Source organism: Mchenga conophoros, linkage group LG14 (genome assembly GCF_057382185.1).
Source record: "Mchenga conophoros isolate Kocher_MC1m ecotype Shallow Benthic linkage group LG14, M_conophoros_male_GT1.1, whole genome shotgun sequence".
In the NCBI taxonomy this organism is placed as follows: domain Eukaryota; kingdom Metazoa; phylum Chordata; class Actinopteri; order Cichliformes; family Cichlidae; genus Mchenga; species Mchenga conophoros.
The window spans coordinates 20,490,810-20,506,060 of NC_140539.1; the positions used below are offsets into that span (position 1 = coordinate 20,490,810).

Genomic DNA, 15,251 nt, shown 5'->3' on the forward strand with positions numbered 1-15,251 from the left:
AATAGTTTGGAGGAAAAATAAATTTTCCAAACAAGTAGCCATTAACCTCGACACATCATATAATCGCCTCTGACTCACTTGTCATATGAAAGTGTCACCCCGGCCACCTTGGCATTCTCACAACTCATTGCGAAGAAGAACAGTGACAGGATGTAACCTATAAGGGATGTGCCAAAGGCGAACTTGGCTGCTCCCATGATGTTCAGCTTCAGCCTCTTCATCAGCAGACCTCCAGAAAACATCCCCAGTGCCACAGCTGGGATATTTATCACACCTGAGATTAAAGGAAACAGCAAAGCACATGATTAATTAGATGCTGTTTAAAAGGCTAGATGAGGATTCGAACAATGAATGACGGTAACATTTTAAATTTTTCATCAAAGCTTCACTATTGTTTTTCAGACACCTGCTTATCCTACCTTGCAAGTGAGGCAGCTCCGGAGGTAAAATAACCCTACACTAGTTCCAAGTTACCATGATCAAAAAAGAACCCTGCTTTTTATCTTTTTATAGCTTTATTTAACATCAATGTGGAGACATGGTCTTTTATCTATATCCATGTCATTAGCTCTGGTCACTAATATTACATTCTCTTTCATATGCAGCCAGTCTGGTCAGCACAGGCATCTCCCTTGATGAGACCACATGAACCTAGATATTTTCATTTTACGCTATGAACTTCATTAGATATTTTATTTCATGTGCAAAGTAGTTCTCATATTCACAAAGCTCCAGTCTCTGCAGCTGTGGCTGTTAGTGGATTGAATTAGAATATAGCTAACCCAGCTCTCCTTTCTCTAACAAGATCCATTCCCTGAAGTTCTATTTCTGCTTCATCCAACAAATGTAAAAGCGAAGAAGGAGGAGGGTAACGCTGAATGGACAGAAAGCCCATAAATCTGTAATAATTACCATGTTAAACACATGATTCCTGCATTATAACGCCGTTTCCATACTTGACGCCAGAATTCATTTGATCAAACAAGGGACGTCCGAGTCCTTTTTCTCCCATACAATATGAAACAAGCTGGAAAGCTTTCCCTAGTCGTCTGTGATCATTTTCAAGTGTAACACACTAATAATTTATATAACGGCACAATGTTCATGAAACATGTACCATACCCATCAGAAAGTTGGCCTTTGAAGCTGATTGTCTGAAGTGCTGCTCAATGTATTTGGGCTTGTAAGTGACCATGCCGATGAGAGAGTTCAGCTGAATGATTGTCACGCACAGGTAGGCCAGATAGACTGGGTGTGCCAGCAGCGTTCGCAGGGTTGGAATGAAGTCTGTGGAGTCAAAAATACAGATGAGTTAAAATTCATTTTAATTCAATTTTATTTATATAAACACCAAATCACAACAATAGCCACCTCAAGGTGCTTTATTGTAAGGCAGGCACCCTTCAATAATACAGAGAAACCCTCAGCAATCACATGACCCCCTATGAGCAAGCAGTTGGTGACAGCAGGAAGGAAAAACTCCCTTTAAGCAGGAAGAAAGATCCTGCAGAACCAGGTTTAGGGAGGGGGGCAGTCATCTGCTGCGACTGTTTGGAGGTGAAGGTAGGAAGACAAAAATATGCAATACATACAGTATATGGCTAAAAGTATTTGGGTCGCACCTCTTTGAATTCAGGTGTTTTCTGTCCCATTACCACAGGTGTTTAAAATCAAATTCCTAGCTGAGCAGGATGTATTTAGAGCCTTTTTTGAAAGAACCAGTCTTTTTAAAGAGCTCGCTGGATTCAAATGTGGTACTGTTAACATCTCCAAACCTTCTCTGCCATTAACATCAGCACAAAATAAGCAATAACTCTCTAAGTCGTGACATAAAGCTGATTCAGTGTCTTGATGACGTAGTGGTGAGCTGCACTGTATAAATTCATTTAGTTTTCAAAGGGATAATAAAGCTGTGCAAGTGAAGTTTTGATAAGAGCCTCCACTTTTTTTATATTGTACAGAGTGTACATTGTCGGCATATTGATGTAATATGCCAAAAAACATAGCAATATGCAAAGGCAGTGATGCATCAGGCACACTATATCGCCTCAACTATTTTCTCATCTACCTTCATACACATATGAACTTAAGTGATTATTGTGTTTTGTGTGTGTGTGTGTGTGTGTGTGTGTGTGTATGTGTGTGTGTGTGTGTGTGTGTGTGTGTGTGTGTGTGTGTGTTATGCTATGTGGTTATTATGATACTGGCCCACCCTTTGCAGTTATAACAGCTTCAACTCTTCTGGGAAGGCTGTCCACAAGGTAAGGTAGTGTTCACAAGGTAAGGTAGTGTTTATGGGAACTTTTGACCAATTTTCGCTGATATTGGACGAGAAGGCTTGGCTCGCAGTCTCCGCTCTAATTCATCCCAATGGCGTTCTGTCAAGTTGAGGTCAGGACTCTGTGCAGGCATATCTTTATGCACATGTGGAAGGGGCGATCCCCATACTGTGTCCACAAAGTTGGGAGCATGAAACTGTCCAAAATGTCTTGGTATTCTGAAGCATTAAGAGCTCCTTTCACTGGAACTAAAGGGGTAAGCCAAACTCCTGAAAAACACCATAATCCTCCTCCAACAAACTTTACACTTGCCACAATGCAGCCGGACAAATACTGTTCTCCTGGCAACCACCAAACCCAGACTTGTCCATTGTAAGGTGGAGAAGCATGATTTGTGCTTCCAGAGAACGTGTCTCCACTGCTCTACAGTCCAGTGGCAGCAAGCTCTAGACCACTGAATCCAACAACTTGCATTGCGCTTAGTTATGTAACCATGGCCATGCAAACCGATTACATGAAGCTCTCTATGCACTGTTCTTGATCTAAGCTGAAGGCCACATGAAGTTTGGAGGTCTGTAAAGATTCACTCTGACCTGAAATTCGGTGACCTCTGCGCAGTACATGCATCAGCATCCACTGACCCTAGTCTGTGATTTTATATGGCGTGCCACTAAGTGGCTGAGTTGCTGTCATTCCCTGGTGGCATCTTATCACGGCAGCACACTGGAATTCACTGAGCTCCTGAGAGCGACCCATGCTTTCACAAATACTTGTAGAAGCAGTTTGCATGTCAAGGTTGGTTTTATACACTTGTGGCCATGGAAATAACTGGAACACCTGAATTCAGTGATTTGGACAGGTGAGTGAATACTTTTGGCAATATGATGTATAAGCAATTCTTCATCTAAAATGCGGCTTGTACTCACTTTAACACAAAGAAAATGTGTTATTACTGCAAGTTTGTGAAGTGTTAATCCCAAATACAATGTGCTCTGAGAAACATTGTTTTCCACATATGACATATATAAAAACATCACACCCAATAACCTATAGACTTCCTTACCTTTGGCCATCTCTATAAAGCTAGTGTGTTCATCTGCTGAGTACTTGTGCTTCAGAAGGGGAGAGCCTTTGATGAAATTCGTCTGCTCTGGTGTGCACTTCTCTGGGACCTCTGGCCTGGACACGGGTAGTGAGCGGGGCAGAAACCAGAATGGGATAGCAGAAAGAAGGGTGATAACCCCAGCTATGAGGTAACCCAGCCACCAGGCCCCCACCCAGCGGGAATCTGATGGGGTAATGGTGATGGTCTCTATGTTTTGGAAGAAGATGAAAGTTAAGTAATGCTTTCTGAAAACAAGGTACATGTATTATTCATTCTACTAGTTTTCTGATTTTCATCTATTCTAAGCACTCAGATTGTGTGTCCAGTCTGAAAATGACGTACTTTATGGTACTGATTGATATTTTTACTCAAGCTATTTTTTGTTGGGGTTTTTTTTGTTACTTTGTTATGAACATGTATTATGCAGCATAGGAAAACTATAGAAACTAATGTTATTTTTTTAGATTAAGAATAATAATAACAAAATCCAGTGCCGACGAACACGTGTTTACTCCTTTGTGTGTTTTTAATTGATCTGAAACTCTATATTTTTCTTCTCCTTTTTTTGTTAAAGGCTACTTTCCTTTTAGCTTTTTCCTGCTGTCCCCTTTTCTTTGTTCTGTTCTGTTCTGTCTCTTTCTCTCAGTCTTTCTTGCCGACCAGAGGGCTTTGTCCCTCTTCTTCCTCAGCTGGCCTCATTACCTAAGTGATGCTAATCCTGTACACCTGCTCTGATTAGAATTGTGCACGCAACGAATGTGAGCCATTTTTTCCCGATAACATCAGGCCTCAGTTTTATGAATGAAAAACTCTTTTTCACAGCAGATATTTGAGCTCCAAAGGAAGTCAGGCAACAGGTGTTACAAATAACATTAACAATGGCCCTGTTGTATTTAAGTCTCAGTCTCTGTGCACAGTATCAGAGTTTAAGCGTATAAACAATGCATGTGCACAAAAAAGTGGTAATGCAATTTTAGACACTGCTGCTTTAGACATTGCTGCTTTTTCGAAAAATGGTACAGTAACAATGTGGATACTTTAGATCAGGTAAAAATAGAGTTTTATAGAGTGAGCTGCATGCAGGTGAAATGTAAAAAAAAGATTCAGTATAAACCAAGAAATGTAATCCCATGGCTTTTTTAAATTGGCAACTTTTCAGCAATCAGACTTCATTTATAATGCTAATGAGTAATGAGCTTTATAATTATTTAAATTAAGATTTCAGCACAAAATTCAAATTTAACCTTAGCTTTTTTTTCCCCACAGTCCTAAAATTAGCCTAATGTTTCTTTCAGTCTTGCAATTTGAGACCGATTATCTTTTTGACATTTAAAATCGAGCAATAATGCTGATTAGCCATTAGTCTCACAATGTAAGAAACCAACCAAGAGTCTGCTGACTCAGCCTCTGGGGGTGACTGGCAATATTTCTAGGGCCAGAAACTATCAAAAGATTTGCTGACATTTGCTGCTCGTTGTTTACAAACCCTTTTTTATCACTTGTTTGTTTTGAGGTATTAACATGTTAAATTACCTATTTTACACAGTGGGCTTTTTATTTGCATTGTTTGCCTGGATACAACCAAAGCAGCCAAAGTTTGCTCAAACATGTATTGGTCCATAGAACTGAAAGCTTCCAGTGCAGGAAATGTCATCCCTCTGCTACAGATTCTGCTCACTCATATGTAGATATATGTGTAGAAATATTATCACGTTCATCATTTAAAAATAAACATTATAAATCAGTAAAATAAATAGCCACAACCCCAATTGTCTGCAAAGCCAACTGTTCTGCAGTTGCACAAGTCAGTTTCAGTTGCAGATGTTTATCTGGGGGCATTTGTATATTCATTTAACTGTGGAAAAGCATATCAGGCTATGTATGATTACAATTTATTAAAACAGAAAACGTTCTGTCTTTTTGTGTACACACAACCATGTCAGCATAGTTTTGTGGATCTGGCCTTAGGACCCTAAACCACAGTCAAATATGATTTATTTTAATGGGTACAAAACATTTTATCCACCTCTAGCTTTTTCCTAACGGTGATGGTGCTTATTATTATGATTTTATTTTAACATCTGACTGTTAGCTGGGGCTCACCCTTTAATGTTTATCAATTCTTATCAGCTATTGTGGCACCGTTGTTTTTTTTATGATATCAGCAACAATAATTAAACCAAAAGATGAATCGAGGGACTTTTAATATTCCACAGTCACTCAGATAATAATCAGAGTCATGGTGTTAATGGCAGCGATTTGTGTAGACAGTCTAGCCTCATAATAACAATTTAAAAAATGTGTTAGTATGAAACTCACCCATTTTTACAAATCCAATGTCCACATAGATTTTGGCACAAAGGGAGCCCAATAGGTAACCAAACACAGGGCCAACCACTGAAATGGTCTGCACACAACCTAGGATGTGACAGTCATGCCAAAAGAGACACATGACATATAAAACAGTCAGATATCAGTAGATGAGTACATTGTGGTCATAAAAGGATAGACATAGTGTGCCAAGAAAATATCCCCCTCATCATTACACCACCACCCTGCTTTCATGTTGTTTACACCACATTCTGACTCTAACCTCTGCATGTTGCACTGGAAATCGAGACTCATTAGACCAGGCAGCTTTTTTCCAATCTTTTGTTGTCCAATTTTGGTAAGCCTGGGCAAACTGTAGCCTCAGTTTCCTGTTCTCAGCAAACAGAAGTGATAACCAGTGTGGTCCATCTCATTCAAGGTTTGACGCACTGTGCATTCAGAGGTGCTCATATGCAAAATTGCCCAGTGACATTGCATACCTTGACTGTAATGGGTGGTTATCAGAGTTACTGTTCCTTTCCTGAAAACAGTTTGGTCATTCTCTTCTGAACTCTTCTGCACATGGTTGTGCAGGAAAATCTCAGCAGACCAGCAGTTCAAAGTCACTTAAATCACCTTTTTTCTCCTTTAGAGAAAATCAGAACTTTCTGCTACCCTCACATTGTTCTGAGCTAATAATGTGTTCAAACAAAGGCTGTGTTAACTATTACATCTGAACTGTAGCTGAGCATTTATTGGCTAAATGATAGGAGCTGCCTCGTTTGTGTGTCTGTCTCTCTGTCCTCGAGCAAGTTTATGCAAAAACTACCAAGTTGAAACTTGTGGAAAGGTGAAGCACGGGCAAAAGAAGATCCTACCTAATTTCGGTGCAGAGGAGTATCATTTTCTGTAAATGTAGAAATAGAACACTGGCTTTGGCATTAGCCCTGGTAGCACATCCAATGCACATAACTTACCTTTGATGCAGTGCAGGTTTACAGTCTAGAACAAGTTTCATGTTCTCTACCTGCACAGACTGTTGCCCATGCCAAAAAGTTGGCACCAGAATTGAACCACAACATGTCTGAGCACATAGTTGCTACCTCTGACTTAGGAACTATGATAAAATGCTGCAGGAAAGTCATCAGTGATTTGCAGATAAAGCCCATAGATTATCTCCCCCATGACTTTCTTCCCACAGAAATAACCAAAACATCTGCTACATATCGTTCAGTTTTCAAATCTATCGCAATGTGGGATTCTCTCTGGTTGTGCATCTGCAGTATGTCAGTCAAAATAGGTAAGAGCAAATGTATCTCTACCACTAGGTGATGTTTTTCTTACCAACATAAAGTGCAGCATTCTCCTCAGTGGCAAAATCATCTATATACGAGATTCCCAGAGGCTGAACAGGTGTCTCTCCAATCCCGCGCAAAACATTTCCAAGGAGCACATAGATCCACATGGACAGGTTGGACTCGCCTTCACAACCTTGAGCAAAAGACAAGTACAATTAGACATATTTCTTATTTACACAAGTGTGTGTTTGTGTGTGTGTGTGTCAGCACAAACCTGAGGCTGGCACTTGAGGTAGTGTACCGTCTTCTGTCAGGTTTGCTAGTGAGTCTGGCCGACACGGAGAGGGGTTAAGAGTTGAGTTCACTACCCACCGCACTGATGTCTCAAACTCATAGCTGTTCACAAAATTCAAACAGTTCAGATCAGCGACAGAGACAAAAATACTCATTCAAACTAGTTATAGCTTCAACTTGTGCTGGGAGGGACGTTTGTACAGTTACATGTGACTATGTGCATTTGTGAAAGAAGAAAGGAAAGTGCTTAATGAAAAGGCAACATGCTGGTATAGGCTGACCCATGATGCTCTAAATAACAGATTAAGTACTAGTAATATAGGGAGTGCAGAATTATTAGGCAAATGAGTATTTTGTCCACATCATCCTCTTCATGCATGTTGTCTTACTCCAAGCTGTATAGGCTCGAAAGCCTACTATCAATTAAGCATATTAGGTGATGTGCATCTCTGTAATGAGAAGGGGTGTGTTCTAATGACATCAACACCCTATATCAGGTGTGCATAATTATTAGGCAACGTCCTTTCCTTTGGCAAAATGGGTCAAAAGAAGGACTTGACAGGCTCAGAAAAGTCAAAAATAGTGAGATATCTTGCAGAGGGATGCAGCAGTCTCAAAATTGCAAAGCTTCTGAAGCGTGATCATCGAACAATCAAGCGTTTCATTCAAAATAGTCAACAGGGTCGCAAGAAGCGTGTGGAAAAACCAAGGCGCAAAATAACTGCCCATGAACTGAGAAAAGTCAAGCGTGCAGCTGCCAAGATGCCACTTGCCACCAGTTTGGCCATATTTCAGAGCTGCAACATCACTGGAGTGCCCAAAAGCACAAGGTGTGCAATACTCAGAGACATGGCCAAGGTAAGAAAGGCTGAAAGACGACCACCACTGAACAAGACACACAAGCTGAAACGTCAAGACTGGGCCATGAAATATCTCAAGACTGGTTTTTCTAAGGTTTTATGGACTGATGAAATGAGAGTGAGTCTCGATGGGCCAGATGGATGGGCCCGTGGCTGGATTGGTAAAAGGCAGAAAGCTCCAGTCCGACTCAGACGCCAGCAAGGTGGAGGTGGAGTACTGGTTTGGGCTGGTATCATCAAAGATGAGCTTGTGGGGCCTTTTCGGGTTGAGGTCAAGCTGAACTCCCAGTCCTACTGCCAGTTCTGGAAGACACCTTCTTCAAGCAGTGGTACAGGAAGAAGTCTGCATCCTTCAAGAAAAACATGATTTTCATGCAGGACAATGCTCCATCACACGCGTCCAAGTACTCCACAGCGTGGCTGGCAAGAAAGGGTATAAAAGAAGAAAAACTAATGACATGGCCACCTTGTTCACCTGATCTGAACCCCATTGAGAACCTGTGGTCCATCATCAAATGTGAGATTTACAAGGAGGGAAAACAGTACACCTCTCTGAACAGTGTCTGGGAGGCTGTGGTTGCTGCTGCACGCAATGTTGATGGTGAACAGATCAAAACACTGACAGAATCCATGGATGGCAGGCTTTTGAATGTCCTTGCAAAGAAAGGTGGCTATATTGGTCGCTGATTTGTTTTTGTTTTGTTTTTGAATGTCAGAAATGTATATTTGTGAATGTGGAGATGTTATATTGGTGTCACTGGTAAAAATAAATAATTGAAATGGGTATATATTTGTTTTTTGTTAAGTTGCCTAATAATTATGCACAGTAATAGTCACCTGCACACACAGATATCCCCCTAAAATAGCTAAAACTAAAAACAAACTAAAAACTACTTCCAAAAACATTCAGCTTTGATATTAATGAGTTTTTTGGGTTCATTGAGAACATGGTTGTTGTTCAATAATAAAATTATTCCTCAAAAATACAACTTGCCTAATAATTCTGCACTCCCTATATAGCAAGCGCATACGCAGCTGTCCTCCGGATTTTCCACACACTCATCATGGGCATGGATGTGATGGGGTCTTTAATTATTTTTGAACTGTTCTTTTTCCACGGTGGAAATATTTGCAGCATATTTAATGATTTTAAAAAACAAGAACTTTATTTTGGATTTTCTCTAATCCACACAGAGTAAAAGTATACATATATGCTCAAATATATTCATACACTCCAATAATATTTGGTTAAATATCATTTGCACCTCATCCAGATATTTGTGGCAGCCGTCAACAAGCTCCTGGGATAATTCTAGCTGGATATTTGAGCACTCTTCTTGACTAGCAAGTTTATACTTGCTGGTTTTCTGGCATTTACCTGGTTTTTAAGCACAGTCCACACATTTTTAATAGGGTTGTGGTTTGTATCAACACCACTAGCAGCAAAACAGTCCCAGAGAATGATGTGACCACCACCATGCGTGAGAGCCAGTACAGTGTTCTTAGGTTTGAAAGCCTCATGTTTACTCTTCCAAGCATGCCTTGTGTCATAGTGGTCAAAAAGCTCAATCTTTGTCTCTTCAGCTCGTAACATTTTTCTCCAGAAGTCATTTGGCTTGTACATGTGAGCAGCTACAAATTCCAGTCAAACTTGGAGGTGTCAAACTTGGAGGTGTCAATTTTGAAGCGAGGCTTCTTCGTGGTCAGCACTCTCTCAGTCCACAGAGACGTAAAAAGCTTTTTCGCTGTGCACAGTGATGGTGTTCCATCAGTTTCCAGTTCATGGAAGGTTTGAGTCTTGGTGGTCACTGGGTTGTTCCTAAACATCATAAGCAATTTCCTCTTATTTAAGGGTGACAGTTTGGGTCTTCTTGTAGGCCTTGGTAAAGTGGTAACACACTGAATTACTTGTACTTGCATACAATTGTTTGACCTGATGATCTGGAATATGCAATTATTTTAGAAATGTCTCAAAGAGACCTTCCCAACTTGTATAAATCGAAAGTTCTCCCTCTTGGATCTTCACTGAGTTCCTTTGACATTCCCATTGTTTTGAGTTTTAGTCAGTCCAATGACTGTTGTCAAGAAAATCCTTTTTCTATGCTGGGAAAAAACAAACTGCCAGTCACAGTACACCATCATCACTAACGAGAAGTCAACAGGTATTGCCCTCATCAAGTTAAAAAACACTGCAGAACCTTCAGTATCCCTTATTAAAATATTTAAATTACCGTATTTATAATTTTGAGCCTGTGTGGATTAGACAAACTGCAAAATAAATTCAAACATGTACACTCATTTCTTATTAGAAATAAAAAACAGTTACAAAAATCATTAAAATTCCAAAATAACCATGACATTTATTTCCACAGTTACTAAAACTATCCCAAGTCATCACCTGACAAAAATGAATAACATTAATTGATTATTTGAGTCTTTCATACAATAATTAATATCTGCTATTAGGGTTATGGTTAAAGTCAAAGAGCAAACAGACCTGTTAGTTGGGATTACTCACCGACCAATGATGAAATGAGGCAGAGCTATGATGAAGGTGCCGATGGACATCAATACACAGCCCACTGCAATGATCTTTGGCCTGTGGAGTTTGGCTCCAAAGTAACTGACAAAAGCTATCACCAGTAAGTTGCCTGGAAAGTTTGAGCAAGAAATATCATTGATTTAGAGCAGAAAGCACAGACATGGGGGAAAAACCACATCATTGCCTCCATGCACTAGCTTGGGATTGTTTTTTTATGGGGTTTTTGATAGTGTTTGGTTCATATGTGGCTCTGAGTGCTGAGAATAAAATTAGCAAGGTCTTTTTTTTAACTTGCTTTCTGTACCTGTACAGATACAAATCATAAAGGAAAAGGCCGAGGCGATTATTTTCCATGCAGTAAAAGTAAAATATTTATCCTATACTATAGAGTCAGTAGATGTTATAATAGCATGCGTGACATTTAAATGAGTCAGAGTAAGGTGATGCATTAATTTTTCATGCGGAAATCCTAGTTGCTCAAGTGGCGTGAGATCTTACTTTGAGAGAAGAATTTACAGCACGCAGTAGCAAACATGACAGAAAAATTAAACAAGGCTCCCTGCTGCCACCTTTTTTTAGCGCATTCTGCCCACGATCAGTGACATGGAAACTCCATTTTAAATGGGGTGGTGTAGTGGTGAAGAAATCTCATCTTACATAGTATCCTACAATACTTATCACTTTTTGCAGTAGTGCCTTGTAAAGAAAATAACCACATGCCTCTCATAGCGCAGTCCTTATTATACTCGTAGATTCATCAATGGATTATGGGTATCTAAGTTTTATCTAGTAACAGATTTGTTTTCCCAAAACCTGTTAAAAGTGAGAGACAGAGGGATACAGAGGTGAGCTTGAAGCTAAACAAGTTTATAGAGGAATATATCAGCGCTGCCGGCTGCTCAACGCATGAAGATGACAAACTAAGAATGGTTCATGTAGCGTAGTATGTGTATGTACGTATAGTCAGTCACCTGAGCTCATCTTGCAGGCATGATCTCTCTGAAGATCAGCATCTATTACTATCACTCTCTGCTTCCCTTTTTTATTATTCTTTATTTCCTCCCCGACCCCCTCACACACCCCCTCTGTTGTCCTCTCTTGTTCCTTGCACTGTCCTTTTTCCCTTTTCTTTCCTCTTCACAGTGCCCTGCTCTGCCTCTATGTTACCCTGGCAACAGTCCTATAGAAAAAGCCTGTTGCCTAGGCCACATGAGACCAGCAGCTTTCACAGGAGATGGAGAGAATCAGGATACTCCGTATCGACTCCACCCAAGGTGCCATCACCATCTTCTCCTCCGGCAGACTACCAGGGTTCACACACATGTGCGACCCGCAATGCTGCAGATCATAGATGCTAATTATTCTTCATTACTATTGTCTCCCACTGTAACACAATGACTTTTATCTTCTGTAGCCTGTTTCTATAGCATGTTTCTTTGGGACTGAGTCTGCACTGCAAGCCATGTATAATTTATAACCTACAAGAGGCTTCAGATGAATGGATTAGACTTACGTATATAACTGCCCCAGAAATTGGTAAGTGGACCATTGGAGAACAACCTGATAACAGTATATACAGTGGTCATTGTATGCATGCTGTAACACTACTCGGACTGAATTTTGACTGAAAAATTTATTACAGATGATCCTATTATTACCATATGATTAAAATACAAAGAACTCATTTTTTTCTAACATCATATTTTCACATCCACACATTTCTTGCTCTTGAGGCTTGAAAGGGTGTTTACAACTTCTCAATAAATGTATTATGACCTCTTCAGCACACATTCTGATTTGTAAAATTCATTGAGTTTCTCTTTAAAAAGAGCGCCGTAAATGATCACTTCTGTTTTGGGAGTTCCTAAATGATGAGCCTGTGTGCTGATATACTGTTTCAAAGTACATCTGTGACTTTTCCTAGTAGTAACTCTGAGCTTGTAAAACAAGTCAAGCTGAAATTCAAATGGAAGAAATGTGATTTAAGTGACTGAACTTTGTCTTCCTCTCACCCCTGACTAGTCATGTTAGATAGCTACCCCTCCCTGAGCCTTCCAGAAGTTTCTTCCAGTAAAAAGGGAGGGAGCCCCCAGCAGCATAAGCCTATTACAGTGTAACTAAGGAAAGATTCAGGGTCCAGCCCTATCTATATCCTTTAACAAAAAGGAAAGTTTTGATCCTACTCTGGGAGAAATATGAGCTATCTTTCTAGTCCCTGCCAGTACTCTGATGTGACCTGACTCTCATGTCTTGTTAAATAGCATTTAGGAAATCAATTGAATGCATATGATTTATGTTGGAGTTCCATCCCAGCTGATTTTATATTGTGTGAAGGGTCAGTGTTTTTGTAGCCCATTAACAAGTGCACTAAACAAATATTGCATAACAACATCTTTCAAATTTTAGAATGTGGCTTTCCATAGCTTAAAAACAGCTAGGACCTCAGCTTATGTCCTTGCTCAACATTATGACTCATCATCTACGCACACAGACACACAAACACGCAAACACACCCCTCTGTCCTCTTCTGGGAACTCTGATGAATCTTTTATCTGAAGCTTGAATATCTTGATGACCCATTCATATTTTCGCCCCAAAGACAGAACGGGAGAAGCGAGGGGAGCCCATGACACAGAGGCTACAAATAGAACAACAAAATAACAGCAGTCACAGGCAGGCCTACTCACCTATCTCGAAGCTCCCGTCAATGACACCTATTAGGTAACTAGGGATGTCAAAGCGCCTCTCGAGCTGGGTTATTGTGCTCTTCATGTAGCTCCCCGACAGAGCCTTTGCGAAGTAGGCAAAGGACAATGCCACCAGAAACATCTAAAAAACAGAAACACACACACAAACGCATTGATATGCATGAAACTCCAACAGGAGAAAACACACTGTTTTAACATAATCATCCTCCATAATATACTTGATTATGTAATGCTTCTGTTTGTGTCTACCCACAAAAGACGGAAATGAAATGCTTATGTCACCACTGTGGCTTCTACAATGCACGGACGCGCCACATTCAACTTCGTCAACTCATCCAAAAATCACTAATAATTAACATTTGCCAGCGTCACAAGAATAACAAGGATTTTGATGAGGGAAGGGGATAGAGCGCGAAGCAATGAAGTGCAAATAAGATTCTATGAACTGTGAACAACAGCGAGATGAAACAAACCTTTGAGTGTTGACAGATGAATGGACAACTTTGTTATACAGTACGTGACATGTTTCACTTGCTGTTATAAAAATACTAAATTCAATTAAATTCAACATATTTTTTAATTCAGTTTGTATAGTAGCAGTTTACAAGGTAAAGACTGTGCAACACTAAAGGGAGAACATGACCTGTAACTTACTGTAAATCCCTTATAAGAAAGCCCTGTGCAATCGTGGGGAGAAAAAACTCCCTTTTAACAGGAAGAACCAGGCGCAGGGAGTCACCACTGAGGTCAGCACTTGTTATAGACTTATCTCTAGTGCTGCAGCAAGCACTTCCAAAAACAAGTCCAGAGTAGTTATGTGCTAAGTAGAGCCAGCTCCAATCTCCAAGAAAAAAAAAAAAGGGGGGGGGGGGGGGGGGGGGGGCCATGACGTCTATGAAAAAATTTAATCATTTAGGCATCATTGAATTAAGTCGAAACCAACACTTTAACAGGCTGCTCTGTAGCATTCTGGAGTGGTAGATTGCACTCAGACAAAGAGACACAGTCAGTAAAGTTTGTAAAAACATCCCTGTGTCATGGCCCTAGGGTTTTGTGTTGTTTTGGAGTGCCTGATTCCTAGTTAAACTGTTTGTAGCTCCGTTTCTCTTTTATTGTTCTTCTAGTGTTTGGAGTTTTGATTTTCTGCCTGTTGATGTTTTTTTTTATTTCTGTTTTAGTTTCTTTATTATTCTACTATTGAGCTTTGTTTCTTGTGATGTTATTGAGTCTGATTCTCTACTTTATTGTTATCTGACCAGTTAACCTTTGTGGTTTTATGTTTGGATTGCTGTTAAATTTTATTGTTGTTCAATGTTACTTTAGGGGTTTGCATTTGTGTCTGTGTGTGAGTGAGTGTTTTTTTTGGTCTTTATTAATAGACTCCTCTGTTTCCTTGTTTTCCTTTCCCTCCATTATGTCAGTGCCTGTCTTTTCTCCCCCCTGAATTAGTTAATTCACGTTTACCACTTGATTTCTCATTTTTCAGCATCTCCATGTCGCTTATTTTACATTTTCTGTTTTTTTGATAGTCACTTTTCTCTCTTGCTTTAGTTTTTGGTTCGGTTTGCACCTTTAGCTCCTTCGCTAACCTGTCTCTAATCTCTAGTCAGCCCTCTGCCTGTCTATCCCATACTTGTCCCAATTCAGGGGATGCATCCTTCGATAACTGTGAAGGCTGGAAGTCACATTGTGAAATTAGCTGGTCTAGCCTATAGGACACACTCCTTGGTGTAATTAGGCACTATAAAAATAATTTAATTAATATATCAATCAATCAATAAATTAATTAATTTGGTGCTATATAAATAAAACTATATAACTAAAAATGAATTGGCTTGTGCAGTTTGTTGAGTTA

The 15,251-nt window shown here is 39.9% G+C and overlaps 1 protein-coding gene across 1 annotated transcript in view; it reads right to left on the reverse strand.

Annotated features, from left to right (window-relative positions):
- LOC146559640 (solute carrier organic anion transporter family member 1C1-like) overlaps positions 1–15,251 on the reverse strand; it is a 45,804-nt gene that overhangs the window by 18,123 nt on the left and 12,430 nt on the right. Inside the window, exons 3-10 of the mRNA XM_085243280.1 lie at positions 13,376–13,517; positions 10,665–10,797; positions 7,267–7,388; positions 7,039–7,185; positions 5,704–5,802; positions 3,343–3,591; positions 1,123–1,287; positions 79–274 (exon numbers count right to left, since the gene is read on the reverse strand). Of these exons, the coding sequence (XP_085099406.1) occupies positions 79–274; positions 1,123–1,287; positions 3,343–3,591; positions 5,704–5,802; positions 7,039–7,185; positions 7,267–7,388; positions 10,665–10,797; positions 13,376–13,517 (1,253 nt within the window). The remainder of the gene's footprint in view (positions 1–78; positions 275–1,122; positions 1,288–3,342; positions 3,592–5,703; positions 5,803–7,038; positions 7,186–7,266; positions 7,389–10,664; positions 10,798–13,375; positions 13,518–15,251) is intronic.